Here is a 21,682-nt window from a genome sequence, read left to right as displayed (position 1 = left end):
AGGCCTCTCCTTCACCCTGTCACTCCTCACACTCTTTTCCTTCTCTTACCCATCCCTCCCATGACCTGCTGATCCTCCATTCCCTCCACGACCTCCCTGTCTCCCGTTTTTTCCATGACCTTGTCCCTCCTTGACCTCCCTGGGCCCCGTTCCCTCCACGACCTCCCTGCCCTTCAAATCTCCGACGGTTCTTCGGTCCACATATTCCCTCCCTTTATATCCTCTCCTGTTGTTCCTCCACGTCCTCATCTCTTGCAGTTGGAGGAGGCACCACATCTACCTTCATTCTCATTTCTATTCATCGGTGAGGTTAACGCCTGCTCAACAAGAGGTGATACGATGCTCCTCATGAATAGTCAAACAAAAGACATTCTTTTTTTTTTACCGTATTCTTCGGTAACTCATGTTTCCTACTTTCTTAATTCCTTCACTTCGGTCATTCTTCTTTCCTATTTTCTTAATTCCTTCACTTCTGCCACTTCTGGGTAATGTGCAGCAGTAGCAGTTGGCTATTTCACAAATGCGAGCGATTCTAACTTTGTTGGAGTTCCCTGGACTTTTTACAGCAAAAATTAGTGCTCCAACTTTCAACTAATTTCCTTCTATTTCTACGAGTGAAAAGATAAAAAGCTCATTTCAGTTCCATGTAAGGTTGCATATACTTTCGGTCTTTACTGAAGATCTTGTCGTCAGTAGATGGACATTATAGTACCTATTATGCAAAGTAAACCCATTCCAGAAATATCTCGCATACAAAGTTAGGAACAAGGGATTCAGAAAGAGACAGGTGAGAAAACTATTTCTCTTTTTCAACATCAGAATTAAGCAGGTTACTTCTCACTCCGAGGTGCTGCACTGGTGCGACTCATGATAAAGAGGATATTATAGTGAAGGTGGGAGACACGGAGAGCTGCAGTATGGAATCATCAACAGAAGAGCCACGAAAGAAAGAAGGTTGTTAAGTGGGAAGGAAGACAACAGTCAATACGAGAGAAACTTGAGGGACATCACTGTCAACAGAATAAGAGGGAGATAATCGCTCCGTCAGCGGCTACTGCACCTCACAGATAAGAAAGGAAACAAAGAGCAGCAGAAAAACCAAAGCAAGAAAGTTTAAACAAAGGTAGTTCCAAAACCCTTTTAAATGCATTGGGGATGTCGTGAGCCACGACCAAGATTCACCAAAATCCCCGAGAGAGGAAGGTGAGAGGTGAGGTACAGATCGCCAGTAGACCTTGCATCACAAGAGATACTGATTATCAAAGGCAAGAGAATCGGATTCTTAACTGTTTAACAAAATGAGAGATTTTTAGATAATGAGAGTTCCAAATTCTCTTGATACAATGGAAGTGAGAGCGATGGAGGTGGAGGCCGAGTTGTTACAACAGTCTCCCTTCTTAACGACTGGCTTCACCAAGGAGCGCTTCTAGGATGGGAAAGTTTGGGTTTTAAGACAAGAGACGATACAGGCGAGCAAGGATCTGATCTAGTTCGGAGGCACACCACTTGGGGCGTCATGGGAGAAGGTATGCCATCTTGGCCATAAGGTTTCTCCACTTGTAGCTGGAGAGACCTTGTTACACGTCGCGCGAGGAAAATATAGGAAAGGGAATAGGCGCTGCGCAAGGAGGTGGGGAAAGACTAGCTACGGAATCATTTAAAGCCCAGCAGAGAGGAGATCAAGGTGCCGAAAAGGGGTGGCTTTATTAGTGGGAACGTTAGCTAGAGATGGAGAAGACGAGTTGGGGATATCGTTGAAGATGCTTTTAGTTAAGGACCGGAAAATGAAAATGAAAGGCTAAATCGGCAAACTCTCTTTACATGAAGGCGTCCGACTCTCCGAGTACCAGCTGTGCAACGATTCGGGGTGCAAATGAGGACAGGGTGAGATGCGGGTGAATGGAAGTATTTTAGAAGGGGAGAATATCATGCACTAGGGCGTTCTGAGGGATAATCAAGTTGTCATCCCTTCAGCACGACGGTATGAACCTTGATCACAACGGTACAAACCTTGAGTATGATGGTATGAACCTTGAGCACGACGGTATGAACCTTGAGCACGAGGGCATGAACCTTGAGCACAACGGTATGAACCTTGAGTACGACGGTATGAACCTTAAGCACAACGGTATGAACCCTGAGTACGACGGCATGAACCTCGAGCACAACGGTATGAACCTTGAGTATGATGGTATGAACCTTGAGCACAACGGTATGAACCTTGAGTACGACGGCATGAACCTCGAGCACAACGGTATGAACCTTGAGTATGATGGTATGAACCTTGAGCACAACGGTATGAACCTTGAGCACAACGGTATGAACCTTGAGCACAACGGTATGAACCTTGAGTACGACGGTATGAACCTTAAGCACGACGGTATGAACCTTGAGCACGACCCTTTATCATTCTTGACTCAATCTCTCTTGTTAACTCTTCACAAAATGTCTTTTCAACCTCATTCACTTTCACGACTCTCTCTCTCTCTCTCTCTCTCTCTCTCTCTCTCTCTCTCTCTCTCTCTCTCATTTCCTCTTTTTCTAAAGCTTCACCCTCGCCTCCACCAAGAAGTGATCAGACGTCTCACCAGCTGCCCTTCTGATCACAGTTGCACCCAAGTGTCCCTTTGGCATGTCCACCAATTCGTACATCATCCGGTAATGCCCGCTCACCATCAACTCCACTCACCCACCTATACCTCTGAACGCACGGCCCTCATTTAAACTAGGTATTCCATAACACCAGGTCTTTTGCAACACGTAACCCCACAAGGCGTTCATCATCTTCATTCATACGGGGCTTTCCCAATTTCATTCTAAATTACTGCATCACCCTCTCTTGTATTCAAATCACTCGTCGCAAACACTCGATCCCTCGCATCAAAATTGCTGGTGCACACACACACACACACACACACACACATACACAGCTTTCCCGAAAACACTCGCCTGTCTCCCTCACACCTCTCACTCCCACGTGCATTAGAAATGACAATCACCCACCTCTCGTAATCCCCACTCACTCTAACCCACATCATTCTGGGGCTCACTTCCCTGAGCTCTCACACACTCCCGCAACTCGTCCTTCAGCAGAAGTGCCACCCTCTCCTTTGCTCTCGTCCTCACGTTAACTCTTGAATTTATCTATAAGACATTTCTATATATCATTATCATATAAACTCTGGACTTTTGCCCTGTCCAAAGGGTCTTGCAGCTTTAAGGCTACGCGAAACGCGGTCGCACGGACGAGATGGACTTCCTGTAAGCGAACTGATCCTTGGCGGGACGATTCTCTGTTTCGTCAAATGACGACGATAAAGCATTACCAAAGGTGAATTTTCACTCGAGTTGTAACTTCGAGCATGCAGAGTCCTGGTTACGGCAGTCGGTCCACAGTCAACCCTGTTGTTCATCCACCCCTAAGGGTGGATGGCTCAGGCTCGGGTGTATATATATATATATATATATATATATATATATATATATATATATATATATATATATATATACTCAAGTATTTACCATAAATTTATGCTCCCCTTTTCATCTTGTCGTTTATCTCTTCCCCTCTTATCCTCCCGCCTGCAGTATTGAGGAAAAACGTTTCTCATATAACTCTTCGGCAAGGCTATAATGTGGACTAACTTCTGGGACCCGGAGTGTCTTGATAAAACATCGAGCAACCAGCAGAGGACGAGAGAGAGAGAGAGAGAGAGAGAGAGAGAGAGAGAGAGAGAGAGAGAGAGAGAAACTACAGCTCTCAGAATACAGCAATCACTCACTACAAGGTGTGACAAGTGGTAACGCAACGAGACAAAGATGCGGACGCATACACGAGACAATGAGTCAAGCAGGAGACCAGAGCAATTAAACTGCCGGCCATTAGGTAGGACAGATTGCCAGCATTTCTCTCCTGCTCTTTGGGGACTGCAATTTCCCCCTCCCTCCCTCCCTCTTCCCCTCACCTTTCCCGAGAAACAAACGACTTTTCCCGGAGTTCCTGAGGCTAGGAGGGGAGGGGAGGTGGTTGGTGGTGGAGGGAAGGGGCCTTCTTGAAGCCGTCCCCGTTTGACCTTATTCTTTTTAACACTTTACTTTCATATTAAACTCTGAAGCGGCTAAGAAAAAAAAAAAAAAGGCTAAAAGTCTTATATATAAAAAAAGGAGTATTTCTAATTGCACAAAAGCAGCCAGCCTTACAGAAGCGAGATGAAACTTTAATAAAGTCATCTTAAACCGGAGAATGACCAAGAGATTCTTTCTCCCCCGCAACAAAGATGCAACTGCAACAACAGATATAGTCATGGCTTGAGGGGGTGGTCTGGTGGGAGGTGAGGTATTATTAGACTTCAACATACATCATTAAAGCCGTTGAGCCAAGTTGATCGGACACTCGACCAGTTAGTTGTCGCCTAATGATATGAGGATAGTAAAAGACGTAGACTTTTAGCAAACATACCAAGATGTACGCGAGAGGGAGACAAAAAAAAAAATCTTGCGAGTATTTATAAGATTTCGGCACAAGGCAGGGCCAACGCGTATTGCTCATCGAAGCAAAAATCTAGAGTTACGAGGAGCGGGTCGTGTGAGTTGTGTCATCCAGTGTTCTGTGCGAGGAGGAGAGGATGTGGGTGTGTGTAGACTGAAATTCAGCCAGCAGCCCAGGTGTGGGTGAGGCAAACAGACACTACAGCTACCTGAGCTAAATGTCAGGTATTTGACAGCCAGTGAGGTGCTGGCTTGCTAGCCAACAGCCACTAACCCTCGTACATCCAGGCAAAGCAGTAGCGATAATACCTGTGCTCAGTGGCTGCCTGTCACTTAATATCTACCTTAGATACAAACAAAGAACACAGCCATACTGTGATCTATTACAGTAACAAACGCGTTCCCTCACTCATGTATTGGATGAGTGCTCACAAAGCACACTGATGACGGAGGAGGAACACTTCACGTACATCCTTGAGGTGATCACCTCTCCAAACCAGTCAAATCTACCTCAAATCCCTTAATATATTTTTTCTCTCATGTACAAAACGCTGTTGCTGTGGAATATTTCACCAGACCTTAGCTTGGATACCAGGCCCTTGTCTTCATACGACCCGTCTCCCTCCTTTTCCCCCTAAGACCCTCTTAAAACCGATCTAAAGTAGAAATTATTAATAATGTATAAGGAGTCAACCCGAGTCCAGTCGTGAATAACCCTAGTCATGAGCGAGGGGCAAGTACTCACCCTGGAGACCTGATGGTGGTGAAGGCGAGGGTTGTACTCGGGCGGGGGGCTGGTGGCTCGACCGTCTGGCGTCACCCACGAGTACGTCTGGGCCACCACCACCGACGTCGGCAGCTGGCTCGTCGTCGCCACCGTCAGCGTCACTTCCTCAGACGACTTCAGCAGCTGCAGGAGCAAAGGAAAGGCATACGTTTATTACTCAACAAAATGCGTGACCACCAAATATAATTCTCATACATACAAGTTCACCGCCATGATGAGGCACTGATTAGTACCATGTAGGAGTGTTGCAGGCGGAAGCTGGGCTGTGGAATATACAGAGAGATGTTAGTGGATGGAATGGTGAGGTATGACCGAAATATTTCTGATCATTCCAAAGGTATGCGAATTTATGGACGATGGCCACCAAGAATAGACTTCCAATGCTGTGATGGGTAAGGAATGTGAAATATATAACACGTAAAAGCAGTAACTCAAGGTAATGGATGGGTCATATGATGCCAGATTTCATGACAAACGAGCATAAAACTAGAGGAAAAACTTTAATCTCTCTCTCTCTCTCTCTCTCTCTCTCTCTCTCTCTCTCTCTCTCTCTCTCTCTCTCTCTCTCTCTCTCGGTACATCTGTGGTTGTCTGTACCTGTCTGTATACATGTATGACTTCAGGGTGCAACTCTCCATGGAAATGAATGTGCCTGCGCATCCTAACTGATGCCCTACAAGCGACTCTTATAAAGTAAACGAGACCCAAGAATATCTGACAAAAGGAGAGTCCACACACAAAATTTATATGCTTATTCCCACTTTCGATAGATACGTTTGTCGGCGTCGAAGAATCGGGGGGAGCCAGCAGTCTGACAACATATTTCATGCTTCTATCCTCACGAATATATCTGAATATATACTTTTAGAATTTATGAGGCTTTCTCGAGAAATACATTCCGCATACACACACACGACCTCAAATTCTTGGCCGGTCAGAAAATTTCGAGGTTAAAGATGTGGTACGGTTTGGGGCGGCCGGCCAACTGGGTCATGGACCCGGCAGTGGTTCCTCTCCATCTCCACACACACACACACACTAACACTACCCCGGCCAAACTACTGTATTCATAATCGGTCTGTTTCATTAATACAATTACAGTGTGAACACATATGACTGTAGCTTTTTCACGTTCACACATTTTTGAATCAATACATGAACAACAAGGGCTCGCAAGCACTCATATGTTTTCACCTTCACTTCCATTTTTGCCTATATGCATTGGTAATAAACGAGAGTGAGTTCTCACATAGTCCTTTACCATCATGAATACTCTAAAGTAACTGGTGTTCCTGGAAGAATCAATTCCTCCCTCTGGCTTTACAAAGTTCATTAGACTGGTCAATCATAGTCATTAATTAATCAGAGAGAGAGAGAGAGAGAGAGAGAGAGAGAGAGAGAGAGAGAGAGAGAGAGAGAGAGAGAGAGAGAGAGAAATTCCCAAACACTCCAAGATTCTTCTTCCCTCCTCAGCTCTTTATCATCTTCATGCTGTTCCTCACGTTAACCTCAGAGACGACATTCATTCATGGCTGAACCCTCAACCTTGCAGAAATCCTGCAGCGGCCGCCAGCAGCACAACGCGCGTACCGTGGGTTGGGAGTGAGTGAAGATCCTGCGTCGAGGGGGAAGGAGGGCAGGCAGGATTCTCGGTCGCCCTCGGAGGAATGCAGCTCGAAAGGACTGAACACAATAGTTCATTAACTATAGCCGCTCTCGGGGCCCTTAATGCCCTCCATTCAACTTCCTCTCAGATAATGGAGGATCAGGCCCCAGTGCCAGTCGTTCCGTGAACGTCCCTCAAGACCACTGGACGACAGCCAAATCGCAGTTTGCAAACCCAATAAAACATTTTCTTCGTCCCGGACGTGCATATAAAGCTGTCAGAAAATTCGTCATATGGCCGCAAAAGATTTCCAAAAGATTATCTTTCCAAGCGTCTCTACCGAAGAGGGCGATCAACGGAGGCTTATATTGCCATCTAACACCATAAACACCTCCAACACTGGGAGGAGGTATCGAGAGAGACCATAGTAATACGATGGTCCTGGGTGAAGCTAGAGTTGAGAGCCTCTCTGGAGATAGTTATAGAGAGAGCGATGGTTCCCCTCTCTGGCCGGGCCAGCCAGTGGGCGTCTGTCGCCAGCTCCTGGCAGGGGACGAAGCAATAAAGAAAATACATAAAAGCAAATGATCTAAGACCAGACCCCGGGAGCAACGGTCTGTACAAGACTCGCGAGGGAAAATTGAGCCAATCACTTTATCTTACAAGTTGTTTCCCAGGGAACCATATATTCTCATGGAACATAACGTTGGAGAAGATTCTGTAATACTGGATATATATATATATAATATATATATATATATATTATATATATATATATATAATATATATATATATTATATATATATATATATATATATATATATATACTCAAGTATTTACCATAAATTTATGCTCCCCTTTTCATCTTGTCGTTTATCTCTTCCCCTCTTATCCTCCCGCCTGCAGTATTGAGGAAAAACGTTTCTCATATAACTCTTCGGCAAGGCTATAATGTGGACTAACTTCTGGGACCCCGGAGTGTCTTGATAAAACATCGAGCAACCAGCAGAGGACGAGAGAGAGAGAGAGAGAGAGAGAGAGAGAGAGAGAGAGAGAGAGAGAAACTACAGCTCTCAGAATACAGCAATCACTCACTACAAGGTGTGACAAGTGGTAACGCAACGAGACAAAGATGCGGACGCATACACGAGACAATGAGTCAAGCAGGAGACCAGAGCAATTAAACTGCCGGCCATTAGGTAGGACAGATTGCCAGCATTTCTCTCCTGCTCTTTGGGGACTGCAATTTCCCCCTCCCTCCCTCCCTCTTCCCCTCACCTTTCCCGAGAAACAAACGACTTTTCCCGGAGTTCCTGAGGCTAGGAGGGGAGGGGAGGTGGTTGGTGGTGGAGGGAAGGGGCCTTCTTGAAGCCGTCCCCGTTTGACCTTATTCTTTTTAACACTTTACTTTCATATTAAACTCTGAAGCGGCTAAGAAAAAAAAAAAAAGGCTAAAAGTCTTATATATAAAAAAAGGAGTATTTCTAATTGCACAAAAGCAGCCAGCCTTACAGAAGCGAGATGAAACTTTAATAAAGTCATCTTAAACCGGAGAATGACCAAGAGATTCTTTCTCCCCCGCAACAAAGATGCAACTGCAACAACAGATATAGTCATGGCTTGAGGGGGTGGTCTGGTGGGAGGTGAGGTATTATTAGACTTCAACATACATCATTAAAGCCGTTGAGCCAAGTTGATCGGACACTCGACCAGTTAGTTATCGCCTAATGATATGAGGATAGTAAAAGACGTAGACTTTTAGCAAACATACCAAGATGTACGCGAGAGGGAGACAAAAAAAAAAATCTTGCGAGTATTTATAAGATTTCGGCACAAGGCAGGGCCAACGCGTATTGCTCATCGAAGCAAAAATCTAGAGTTACGAGGAGCGGGTCGTGTGAGTTGTGTCATCCAGTGTTCTGTGCGAGGAGGAGAGGATGTGGGTGTGTGTAGACTGAAATTCAGCCAGCAGCCCAGGTGTGGGTGAGGCAAACAGACACTACAGCTACCTGAGCTAAATGTCAGGTATTTGACAGCCAGTGAGGTGCTGGCTTGCTAGCCAACAGCCACTAACCCTCGTACATCCAGGCAAAGCAGTAGCGATAATACCTGTGCTCAGTGGCTGCCTGTCACTTAATATCTACCTTAGATACAAACAAAGAACACAGCCATACTGTGATCTATTACAGTAACAAACGCGTTCCCTCACTCATGTATTGGATGAGTGCTCACAAAGCACACTGATGACGGAGGAGGAACACTTCACGTACATCCTTGAGGTGATCACCTCTCCAAACCAGTCAAATCTACCTCAAATCCCTTAATATATTTTTTTCTCTCATGTACAAAACGCTGTTGCTGTGGAATATTTCACCAGACCTTAGCTTGGATACCAGGCCCTTGTCTTCATACGACCCGTCTCCCTCCTTTTCCCCCTAAGACCCTCTTAAAACCGATCTAAAGTAGAAATTATTAATAATGTATAAGGAGTCAACCCGAGTCCAGTCGTGAATAACCCTAGTCATGAGCGAGGGGCAAGTACTCACCCTGGAGACCTGATGGTGGTGAAGGCGAGGGTTGTACTCGGGCGGGGGGCTGGTGGCTCGACCGTCTGGCGTCACCCACGAGTACGTCTGGGCCACCACCACCGACGTCGGCAGCTGGCTCGTCGTCGCCACCGTCAGCGTCACTTCCTCAGACGACTTCAGCAGCTGCAGGAGCAAAGGAAAGGCATACGTTTATTACTCAACAAAATGCGTGACCACCAAATATAATTCTCATACATACAAGTTCACCGCCATGATGAGGCACTGATTAGTACCATGTAGGAGTGTTGCAGGCGGAAGCTGGGCTGTGGAATATACAGAGAGATGTTAGTGGATGGAATGGTGAGGTATGACCGAAATATTTCTGATCATTCCAAAGGTATGCGAATTTATGGACGATGGCCACCAAGAATAGACTCCCAATGCTGTGATGGGTAAGGAATGTGAAATATATAACACGTAAAAGCAGTAACTCAAGGTAATGGATGGGTCATATGATGCCAGATTTCATGACAAACGAGCATAAAACTAGAGGAAAAACTTTAATCTCTCTCTCTCTCTCTCTCTCTCTCTCTCTCTCTCTCTCTCTCTCTCTCTCTCTCTCTCTCTCTCTCTCTCTCTCGGTACATCTGTGGTTGTCTGTACCTGTCTGTATACATGTATGACTTCAGGGTGCAACTCTCCATGGAAATGAATGTGCCTGCGCATCCTAACTGATGCCCTACAAGCGACTCTTATAAAGTAAACGAGACCCAAGAATATCTGACAAAAGGAGAGTCCACACACAAAATTTATATGCTTATTCCCACTTTCGATAGATACGTTTGTCGGCGTCGAAGAATCGGGGGGAGCCAGCAGTCTGACAACATATTTCATGCTTCTATCCTCACGAATATATCTGAATATATACTTTTAGAATTTATGAGGCTTTCTCGAGAAATACATTCCGCATACACACACACGACCTCAAATTCTTGGCCGGTCAGAAAATTTCGAGGTTAAAGATGTGGTACGGTTTGGGGCGGCCGGCCAACTGGGTCATGGACCCGGCAGTGGTTCCTCTCCATCTCCACACACACACACACACTAACACTACCCCGGCCAAACTACTGTATTCATAATCGGTCTGTTTCATTAATACAATTACAGTGTGAACACATATGACTGTAGCTTTTTCACGTTCACACATTTTTGAATCAATACATGAACAACAAGGGCTCGCAAGCACTCATATGTTTTCACCTTCACTTCCATTTTTGCCTATATGCATTGGTAATAAACGAGAGTGAGTTCTCACATAGTCCTTTACCATCATGAATACTCTAAAGTAACTGGTGTTCCTGGAAGAATCAATTCCTCCCTCTGGCTTTACAAAGTTCATTAGACTGGTCAATCATAGTCATTAATTAATCAGAGAGAGAGAGAGAGAGAGAGAGAGAGAGAGAGAGAGAGAGAGAGAGAGAGAGAGAGAGAGAGAGAGAGAAATTCCCAAACACTCCAAGATTCTTCTTCCCTCCTCAGCTCTTTATCATCTTCATGCTGTTCCTCACGTTAACCTCAGAGACGACATTCATTCATGGCTGAACCCTCAACCTTGCAGAAATCCTGCAGCGGCCGCCAGCAGCACAACGCGCGTACCGTGGGTTGGGAGTGAGTGAAGATCCTGCGTCGAGGGGGAAGGAGGGCAGGCAGGATTCTCGGTCGCCCTCGGAGGAATGCAGCTCGAAAGGACTGAACACAATAGTTCATTAACTATAACCGCTCTCGGGGCCCTTAATGCCCTCCATTCAACTTCCTCTCAGATAAAGGAGGATCAGGCCCCAGTGCCAGTCGTTCCGTGAACGTCCCTCAAGACCACTGGACGACAGCCAAATCGCAGTTTGCAAACCCAATAAAACATTTTCTTCGTCCCGGACGTGCATATAAAGCTGTCAGAAAATTCGTCATATGGCCGCAAAAGATTTCCAAAAGATTATCTTTCCAAGCGTCTCTACCGAAGAGGGCGATCAACGGAGGCTTATATTGCCATCTAACACCATAAACACCTCCAACACTGGGAGGAGGTATCGAGAGAGACCATAGTAATACGATGGTCCTGGGTGAAGCTAGAGTTGAGAGCCTCTCTGGAGATAGTTATAGAGAGAGCGATGGTTCCCCTCTCTGGCCGGGCCAGCCAGTGGGCGTCTGTCGCCAGCTCCTGGCAGGGGACGAAGCAATAAAGAAAATACATAAAAGCAAATGATCTAAGACCAGACCCCGGGAGCAACGGTCTGTACAAGACTCGCGAGGGAAAATTGAGCCAATCACTTTATCTTACAAGTTGTTTCCCAGGGAACCATATATTCTCATGGAACATAACGTTGGAGAAGATTCTGTAATACTGGATATATATATATATATATATATATATATATATATATATATATATATATATATATATATATACACTCCTGGACTCTGCTTGCATGAGGTTACATCGAGGGTGGAAACTCACCTTTGGCAACGCTACATCACCTAGACGAAACAGAGATGACTCTTGTCATAGAACATCTCGCTCTAAAGGCGTCTTAAAGTCCCTCTCACCGAATGTAGCGCAGCCTCGACATGCAGGAGCCGGTGAAGAAGGAACCCTTAGCGTTAACAACAGAAACCCTTCAGAAAGGGTCATCCAAACAAGATTGGGGGAAAAACAGCGACGTAAGCTTAATCAGGCGTTTCCCTTCCTCAGCAGAACATGTTGAAATATAAGAAATCTAACAGTTCTTACTTTGATCAGGTTCAGGGAAATGAGATCTGCCATCCCAAACCAAGCGAAACCTAATGGAAATAGAAATACGATATGGAAAAATGCGATATGAAACTACATGGAATTTCACCTCGTTTGGGATCATTGGTCTGGAAGTACCTCTAAAATGAGAGCATATGAAGGTTGTTCGCTGATCTTTTTCAAACTTACTCCTGTCTTTAATTTCAAAAATCTTATCAAAGATATGATAAACGCTCTTCATAAGAAAACATCTTCAGCTTTATGTGAAATAATTTTATTTTTTCATCTTTTCAAGGTCATTAATGCAAAATTCACTCTTAAGATCGTGTACGAGAATTTAACAACATTGCAAGTTTAGTCATACATTGCTAAGCGGGAAACACAAGTCTCACCCTTAGACATCATGCAGCGACAAAAGACACAGGATCTGAGATAACTGATGCTAACAGAGCATTCTTTCATAATGCTCCTGCAGCTATCGAGGCTACACTTCCAATTCAGGAGTAGAGAAATAAGGTTCCGGCGATGCGATGCGTCACCACACACACGCAGGGAGTTCCCGATCTCACACCCGTAAACAGCCAGATACAAAAGAATACCCTCCTACACTACCAGCTTCCCTCCCGCTAGAAACATGGCACCGAGTACCTCTGCTTGCTTCCCCAGCCACAACAAAGACATCATCACCCAGCACGCAACGAGAGACCCAGCACACGAGTGCCTGTGTACAACAAACAACATCACGAAGATAACCATTGCAGGGACTTCATCCTCTGTGTATACGACTCACTTTATACAACCCGCCACAACTACTTGTTGTGGACGATAAACTATGGATATGATGGGGTCGTAGCTTAGGTTTTACGATCATATATAGTCTCACGTTTTACATGCCCGCCAGACTCGACTCCCCCCACCCGAGGCGTCACCTTCGTCAGGAAGGTCAGGAAAATTACATTACCTTCAATTTTCTTTTTTGGGCGACAGCTACAAAATCTGTGGGGAAAAAAATTCTCATTGTTTAACCTTCCAAGGATAATATATAATGCCATCCTCATCTTAACTCTCTCTCTCTCTCTCTCTCTCTCTCTCTCTGCCAGGTAGCAGGCAGTGAATGAAATATTGAGGCAAAAAAAAAAATACAGCAACTGCAACCGAGAAAAACAGAGAAAGAAAACTATAATAGTCTTTGAGGAGGTGGATACTGATTACATTCATTTCTCACCATAAAAAGCCGGAGGTAAGACATGCATCTTTTAAGGCCAGACACAAACAATGAGGAATTCAGATCACACAGATGTAGATTTCCTCTTAGAGATCTAGATATACGAGAACACGATGACGCTGCTGCCTTCGCTAAAATTGCATTAGATAATAAATGCATAAAAACTGTTATCTCAGAAGAGCCGTTGAATTCGTAGCAAGTATACGAGGGTGAATAACTGCTAACGTGTCGTCCAATTAACTGTTAACGGGTACACTATGTGACTAGAGGGAAATGATAAAATAGATACACGTTTTCTGTCAGAACAAGATTAAGTTAAATGAACCACTGGGTCGAGCTGATGTAGTACTGTCCGGGTAGGGATGTGGACACGCATAGTATGTCACATTGTGGGAATACTTAATGGTTTTGAAACGGGTGTAAATATAACCTAAAATAATGGTAAAACGTTTCCATTGTTAACCCTACAGTAATTGATAGCATCCGCGTTTCGCATCAGATACGATGATTTCCATGTGCAGTAACTGTAAACTAATGTAATACAATTAACTTTGTAACAACATCTAATGAAATAGCTGTATTGTACACTAGCGCCTACAAGGACCTCTACCGACCTCTGTCATCCTTTTCCGGCTACTGTGCACATGCGCAATACCGCACGCCGCTGTTAACGGCAAAATGCAGATTCAAATATTAAACCATTGTCTACACCATGAGCAGCCGCCATTAAACCCATGGTCACGCTCAATGAAATTAGAAAAAAAAAAAAAAGTCACAAGCTACAATACAATAAACCATAAAACATGATAAAAATCATTATAGAAAAAATTGTTAAAAAAAAAAATGCAACGCCAACGGTCGCTTAAAAATTCTACACGCTTCTGCTGCCTCACTTAATACCCAGTGGCGTCTATCTTCATCAAAAAATGCATATATTGAAAAAAAAAATCAGAAATAAAAACCGCATTGCAACACCAGCGTACAGTGGACCAAGAGTGTTAACTGGGACCCGAGAACGTAATGTGTGTGTTGGTGTCCAGAAAATTAAAAAAAAAAATCATAGGGTATGATGCTATCTTACATTATCCAGTAGATGATACTGTATAATACAATGCGTATGAGAGAATACGCTAAATTACATAAGACGACGCTAATAAATATCGTGTCAGGTAGTGAGGTTCATATTATGGAATATTTTGTGGGTGACATTGTGAACCAGACTATGGAACACATTTAAGATTATTACAATTAATAATGAATATTACAATCAGCAAGATAAAAGTACGAGAATATTGTGGGTGATATTCGGGATGATATTGGTGATACCGAGGCAAATATCGTAGACAATACTGGGGCTGATATTGGGTAATACGATGTACAAGATATCATTATGGATAATGTCGTAAAACGCACAGAAAAAAAAAAAGGGAAAACTCTATAAAATATTGCGGAAAATTGTTGAAGGGTGTTGTACACTATTTCGTATAACCATCACCCAAAATATTGAGAGAGGTTTTTGGAGATGATCCTGTGGAAAATACTTCAGAAAATGTACCAGAAAATAATGTGTGTACACCAGAAAATGCCAGCACACTTCTGGATTTAAATGATATTTGTACACACGGCTGGATGCAAGCAAGTTTATATAACTACAAACGACGTTTGTGATCATAAATGTGAGCAAAAATTCTGGTGCATATTTTTGCAGACTATATTTGTGCACGAAAATGGATGCAACGAGCACTTGCGCATGATGGTGGAAGCAAACAGAATCTCTGCTTCCTGCTTGATGCAAATAATACTTATGCCCACTGTTCCATGCAGGCGATGTTTATGCACGAAGATGGATAATAATAATAATAATAATAATAATAATAATAATAATACTATTAGCGGTGCTCATTTATGGACGTAAACAATAAATACTACTGATAATAATAATACTAATAATAATAATAATAATAATAATAATAATAATATTAGCGGTGCTCATTTATGGACGTAAACAACAGATACTACTGCACTGTTGACTGCAAACAATATCTGCACACTGACGGCTGCAGCAAACGTTTGTGCACAAGAGTAAATATAGCTAACGTTTGTGCATACCGATGAAAACAACGTTTGTATACACAACGACGGATGCAAACAATGTCTGTTTGACAAATATCACCAGACACGAAGACCTACATCAGTCAGGGGTAATACAAAAGAAAACGGGTCTAGAATGAAAGCCTTGAAGTACGTCGGTAACTTTTTGCCGAGACGTGCAGCGAAGCTGAGACATCTTGCTGTTACGTAATTTGAACTATGTCATTTAGAGACGGTAGAGGCGATTTTTCCTTCAAAGACAGTGCAGGAGTTATCGTAGGGAACGTGTGATATACTGTGCAAAATATATCGTATGGAAAGTATCGACCTGTTTGTGTGTGTGTGTGTACTTAAAGGAGAATATCAAGTTGTTTTGTGGTTACTTCAGCCTTGTAGTGCAGTGTGACAAGTGTAGAAAGTGGACCGAGTGCTAACTGTAGCCTGAGGGTGTAGACAGTGGACCAGGTGTGTAAACTGTAGACTAGTGTTAACTGTGGCCCGAGTGTAGACAGCAGCTAAAAAGTGTCGAGTGCAAGCTGTGGGCCTAAGAGTGTAGACCGTGGCTTGAGAGCATGTGGACTGAGAGTGCAGACTGTAGCCCGAGTGTAGACTGCTGTCCGAGAGCTTGAGCTGTAGCCTAAGACTGTAGACTGTGGCCTGAGAGTGCACACTATGGTCCGAGAATGAAAACTGTGGCCTGAGCGTGTATAGTGAGGTTCAAGTGTTTAAACACTAACCCGCCAGTGTGGACTGTCGGTGGCCTGAGGCTACTGCTTGTGGCATGAAAATGTACACTTTAGTCCGTCGTGCAGACTCTGGTCTGAAAATGAAGATTAAGGCCTGAAAGTACAGGATCTGACCTGAGAATGCAGATTGCAGCCTGAGTTGTCATTGTATTCTGGCGGCCATCGAACACTACAATACTAAGGACGCTCCTTTAGGCTGAGGGGCGCTGTTCCCTGCCCCAGACTGGTGGCAGCGGGTGAGAAAAACCAAATAATGGATTCCGTAAAGTTCTCGATACAGCAAAGCTATAAATCCGAGGATAAAAACAAAAGAAAAAGAAAGCGGAAGACCTTGGCTTCTGCCTTCAAAATACTCCAGCCACATGCAAATTCCACTCGTATTTACGTCGGTTACTGCGGTAAACAGAACGCGTTATAAACATGAGTATGCAAAGTTTGCAGAAGGACGCCAGGAACTTGTGGAGCATTTTACGATGAACTTGAGAGGCAGAAGACGACTAAGAGGAGGAGGAGCTGAGGGTTTGGGAAGGAAATGAAGAAGGATTGCAAAGCGGAAAGCAAAGTATAGAGAGAAAAGCGAGAAAGATTGGATAGAATGAAAAGAAGACAGAGCCAGATGAAGGAAGTGTGAGGCAGTGGGGGAAAAAAAGGAGAGGGTGGAAATTAGGTGGGAGAAGAGGATAAATCTTCAAGGAACGGGAAATTATACTTACCGGGATAAAAAAGAGAAAACGTTAGGTACGAGGGAATGACATGGAAGAGTAAGAAAAAGGATAACAGGACGGTAATGCACATGAAGTTATGTGAGCCATATATGCCTTTATTCAGAGGACGCTAACCTGGGCTTAAAGTGACTATGTCACACCACCATCATACCTCAGCCATCGTGCCTAGATCATCCCCAGACTCGAGCCACCTGGACTTCCTGAGCCTAAGCTCGATCCTCTACACGACCTTAAGTCATCCTAAACCTACAGAAGCCTCCCCTACTTGGTCTTCCTCCTTACCCTAAACGTAACTGGGGCTACTGATAAAATGTACAGATAAGGGAATGCATAATCGTCCTTATACCATCTGTAAAGGGGTGCTCAATACATTGGTCCTCTCGAAACTTTCAAAGCCGACAGTTCGGGATGAACCTCCTGCACTTCTCACGCCACAGTCATCCCCTTCAACCATAGATATCTCGTCCCGAGTTAAAGTTTGTTACAACCGCCTCGAGCACATCACAGTTCGTGCTGACCGCCACAAGAATAGCCACTACTTAACCACCGTCAAAGTGAACTGCCAATCCACTGCCTGTGTAAAGACTGTCATTTTTAACCTCCCCTTATTTCTATAAACCCACTGCACAGTGGAGACTTTCTCAATACATTTTCAACCCAGAGCTCTTCAGCTCAAAGGCCACTTCATACAGTAGCAGGAAAATGATGGTCTCATTTGGATTGAAAAGTTCTTCGATGACGATGCACTCCTTTGCTTCGACTGAAATGATTTAACCGCGTCTTGACCCATCACTCGCTGTGTAACCTCATACATGCGAAGTCCCACGTTTACAACTGACAAAGAACGGCTTTAATCGTTCACATCCACTCTACCTGTCGAGCATAATGCACGGAAACCGCAGCCCATATCTACAGCCTGGCCCCACAGACCTTTCCGTGGTTTCCCCCAGACAGTTTCATACACCCTGGTTCAGTCCGTGGAAAGCACGCCATCCACTGCATTCGAAATTGCTCAGATTCACTTTATCCTGAACACGCCTTACACGCTCCATGTCGTCCCCTTTCCATCTCCCATTCAGTCTCTGCTAACCCTTGTTCATTTGAATTCAGAAAACTAAAACCTCTTTTTCAACCTCTCCTCAGTCATTCTCTCCATATGTACATACCATTTCAGTACACTCTCTTCAGTTATCGCAATCCTACTTCTCTCCAGCCTTATCATTTGTTACTCGATCAACCCTGCTCACACTACTTGTTGCCTTAAAGACACTTTCCAACATATTCACCCTGTCCTGTACTTATTATCTAGTGCCCACGCCTCGCATCCACACAACACCATTGGGACTGTCATACTAATAAACATGCTGCTCTTACATTCTCTCGCAACCCAAATAACCCGGGCTTTTCGCTGCTAAACCGAATAACTTTGCTTTTGTTCACATTCTCAGCTTTCTATTTTTCACATACTCTCCCACACTCAGAAACCAAATCTGGCACCAGCGCCGCGTCATCAGCAAACAATAACAGACATACCTCTCAGTCCCCCCAATCCTTGACAGACTGCAGACCTAACACACTCCCAAAAACCCTTAAATTCACCTCCCTTACCCACCACCCATAAACAGATTAACACCCAAGGTGACATCACACACCACTGCTGCAGACCCACCTCCAACGAGAACCAAGAACCATCATTTCTACCTACTCGTTCACACGTCTTAATCTATTGGTAAAACTTCCTCTCAGCTTCAAAAAGCTTTCACTCCCACACTAGATATTCGTAACACCTTTTACAGAGCATCCCTATCAACCCTTCCATTTGCCTTCTCCAGATCAATATCACATACAAATTCATCCGTTTCTCTGGATGTTTCTCACAAAAATTCTTCAGAGCAAAAACCTGATCCACTCATCCTCTGCCACTCCTGAAACCACACTATTGCTTCTAAATCTAAAAGTCTGTGCATGCCAGCACTCACTCAGTCACTACTCTCCCATACAAGTTACCAGGCACACTCAACAAATCCATACCTTTATAGTTCAAACTTTCACCTTTGTCCTCCTTGCTATACTCAGTGGCACTAAACAGGCATTCAGCCAATCCTCAAGCACTTCAACCACCACTTCTCTTTTCACCAACTGACTCGCCAAGCCTTTCTCACTTCGCATACCTTCCATGTCCAAAACATCCCTCACCTGCCACCCTGTCATCAAACATATTCAACTGTATCTCAAAATATTCATTCCATATCCTGTTCATCTCGGCTCCGCCTGTTACTACTTCTTCATCTACCCCCCCTTCACTGATGTTTCCATTTGTTGTCTTGTCCACTCACTCAACCTCCTCTCAAAACTTGATCTTATTTCCCCAGAAGTTTGTTGATACCCGCTCACCCAAACTCTCATTTGCCGTTTCTCCTGTACATCTCCCATTCCCTTGCACTCCTCCCTGCAAGGAATCCTACATCTCTCTCTCTCATGTTTCACTAGCAATGTAACTTCCTCATTCCAACACTCGCAACCATTTTTCACATGAACACATACCACACCCTACATTCCACAAACTTCTTTTGCACATGTAGTCAGTGCTTTCCTAAACACCTCCCATCCTTCGCCCACCAACAATCATTCACCTGTCGTAATCCACTTTCATTTCTTCCTTCATCAGCCTGGGGTTCACTTCTCTACACTGTTTCACTCATTCTATAACCCCTTCAACAGAAGTGATACCCCTTCCTAAGCTCTCGCCCTCGCACTCAAAACATTCAGGTTCCTCTCCTCAAAAATGCTATCTTCATCTCCTCCCATCTTCTATTGGTTCCATCCACGCACATTCAGACATCCTAGTCTTAGCTATCGAGAGGGATGAAAGCTCCCAGCTTAGCACCTCACTCTCCTACACAATGTGTTTCAACACAATCACTCCGCTACCACACTACACACACACACACACAAGACATCCTAAATGGTTTCAACCTCTTCCCCCTACCACAGTACTAGTAGCAACAGATATACAAAGTATTCGAGACTGTAACAAGACATACAAGAGAAATTTGACACCACCCACAACAACAGTGACGAAAATGTGCGGGAAAACAATTTTATCTTCAAGCCAAAGTCTCAAACACTTCACCTTTAGGATGTTCATATTCTACAATAAAATTCACCAAATGGTTGTTCTTTATCCAACCCTCTCGACTATCCTCCTATAATATCTTTTTATCACTTCCTGTAGGGTACATTGTGAAAATACATTCATATGCAGAATACCTTCAAAATCACATCACCGTATCTTGAAACTACGCAAGCGATAAAATACATGAAAAATCAAAACACTGGCTAAAATTTTTTTTTTTAAATTAATAAAAAATGAAGCCCCATAAAAATCTTCAATCACCTATTAACCCCAAACGTGAATTCAACCTCCATCCAGTCATTCTCACTGAACAAAATTCCCACTATTCCGGGCTTCAGTTACCACACAAAGATGAAATTCCCTTCCCATAACAAAAACAACAAAAAAATAAACGCCCTCATAACAATCATTGGCACCAAATTTGAACAAGAAAAATAAACCCTTAGTAACCTTTACCAGCAATTCCTCCATTCAACACAGTAGTGCGTCTTACCTAACTGGCCATCCACCGTGTCAAAAGCAATTAACAACAAACCTCTAAACAAAAGCAGAACACGTATAACAATTACTGCCTGTCTAACAACCACAAGCACTCAACACCGACAAAAACTAATCATAAATTCTCCCAGCATAATCCCACCTCAATATGTTCAGCACTCACTTCCCTGTAACGCTTTACCTTAATCATTTAAACCGAACCATAAGAGTCCACTAAACCCCTAGCAAAAATAAAAGATTATTCCTAGCTCACCCAAACAGCCTAAACTCACACAGATCCGCCCAACCTAACATGCAATCACTCCCCCAACCCCCTAACCCGTCTGCAACACCACCCTGCCAGACGTATATCCTTTTAGAACCTAAACTCCCGAAGCACGTACAAGTTACACTTTCCCATCAGCACTCTCTGGACACCACTCATCTCTACAACATTACAAACAATGAATCAGTATATCACAATAAATTCAAGACTGAAGACACTGAAAACCTACAAAAGAGATGTCGAAAGCCGGTATCATTACCGTTTCGTGGCACCATCCAACGAATTTTAGGTTGGGATTGTCAAGTTCGGTTGGGTTGAGTTTAAATTCTTTTTGATGTAATCTGAACGATTCTGTCCACATCAGTAGCATATCCCTACTTTTTGTGATTCCCCCCCGTAACCACAATCCCAGTTCCCAGGCGGATGTCCCAAACGGCAATTTCACCTCGAAAGCCAGCAAGAGCCGCGGGACAAAGGCCTAAACAGCAACCCCCTCTCCCCCCCACCACCACCATCAAACTTCTTTGAAAATGGGATCCGGCGATGTTCTTTGGGGCTCTTTCTCTTTCTCTAACTGTATGTCTTACTAAAAGCGAAAGGAAAAGAAGTAGAACTAACAACAGCAACGAGCTCATAAAGCAAAATACATGTAGTGTATTTTATTTAAAAAAAAAAAAAAATGTTAAGAACAAGAATGTTCGCTTTACAATTAAAACAGGATCAAGTGGGATTTGAAAAGAAAAAAAGAAAAAGCTCAGGCCTGGTGCCCCCTAGGGTCAGCCAACCCCCCCACCCCTCGGGT

General features: G+C 43.9%; 1 protein-coding gene across 1 annotated transcript in view; it reads right to left on the bottom strand.

The window, feature by feature from the left end:
• Window positions 1–21,682, bottom strand: part of LOC139766738 (uncharacterized) — a 1,106,342-nt gene that overhangs the window by 340,858 nt on the left and 743,802 nt on the right. The window contains 1 exon segment of the mRNA XM_071695663.1: window positions 9,428–9,592. Within this exon segment, the coding sequence (XP_071551764.1) occupies window positions 9,428–9,592 (165 nt within the window).

The sequence above is a fragment of the Panulirus ornatus genome, chromosome 4 (assembly GCF_036320965.1).
Source record: "Panulirus ornatus isolate Po-2019 chromosome 4, ASM3632096v1, whole genome shotgun sequence".
NCBI lineage: Eukaryota > Metazoa > Arthropoda > Malacostraca > Decapoda > Palinuridae > Panulirus > Panulirus ornatus.
This window is presented reverse-complemented; position numbering and strand designations above follow the sequence as displayed.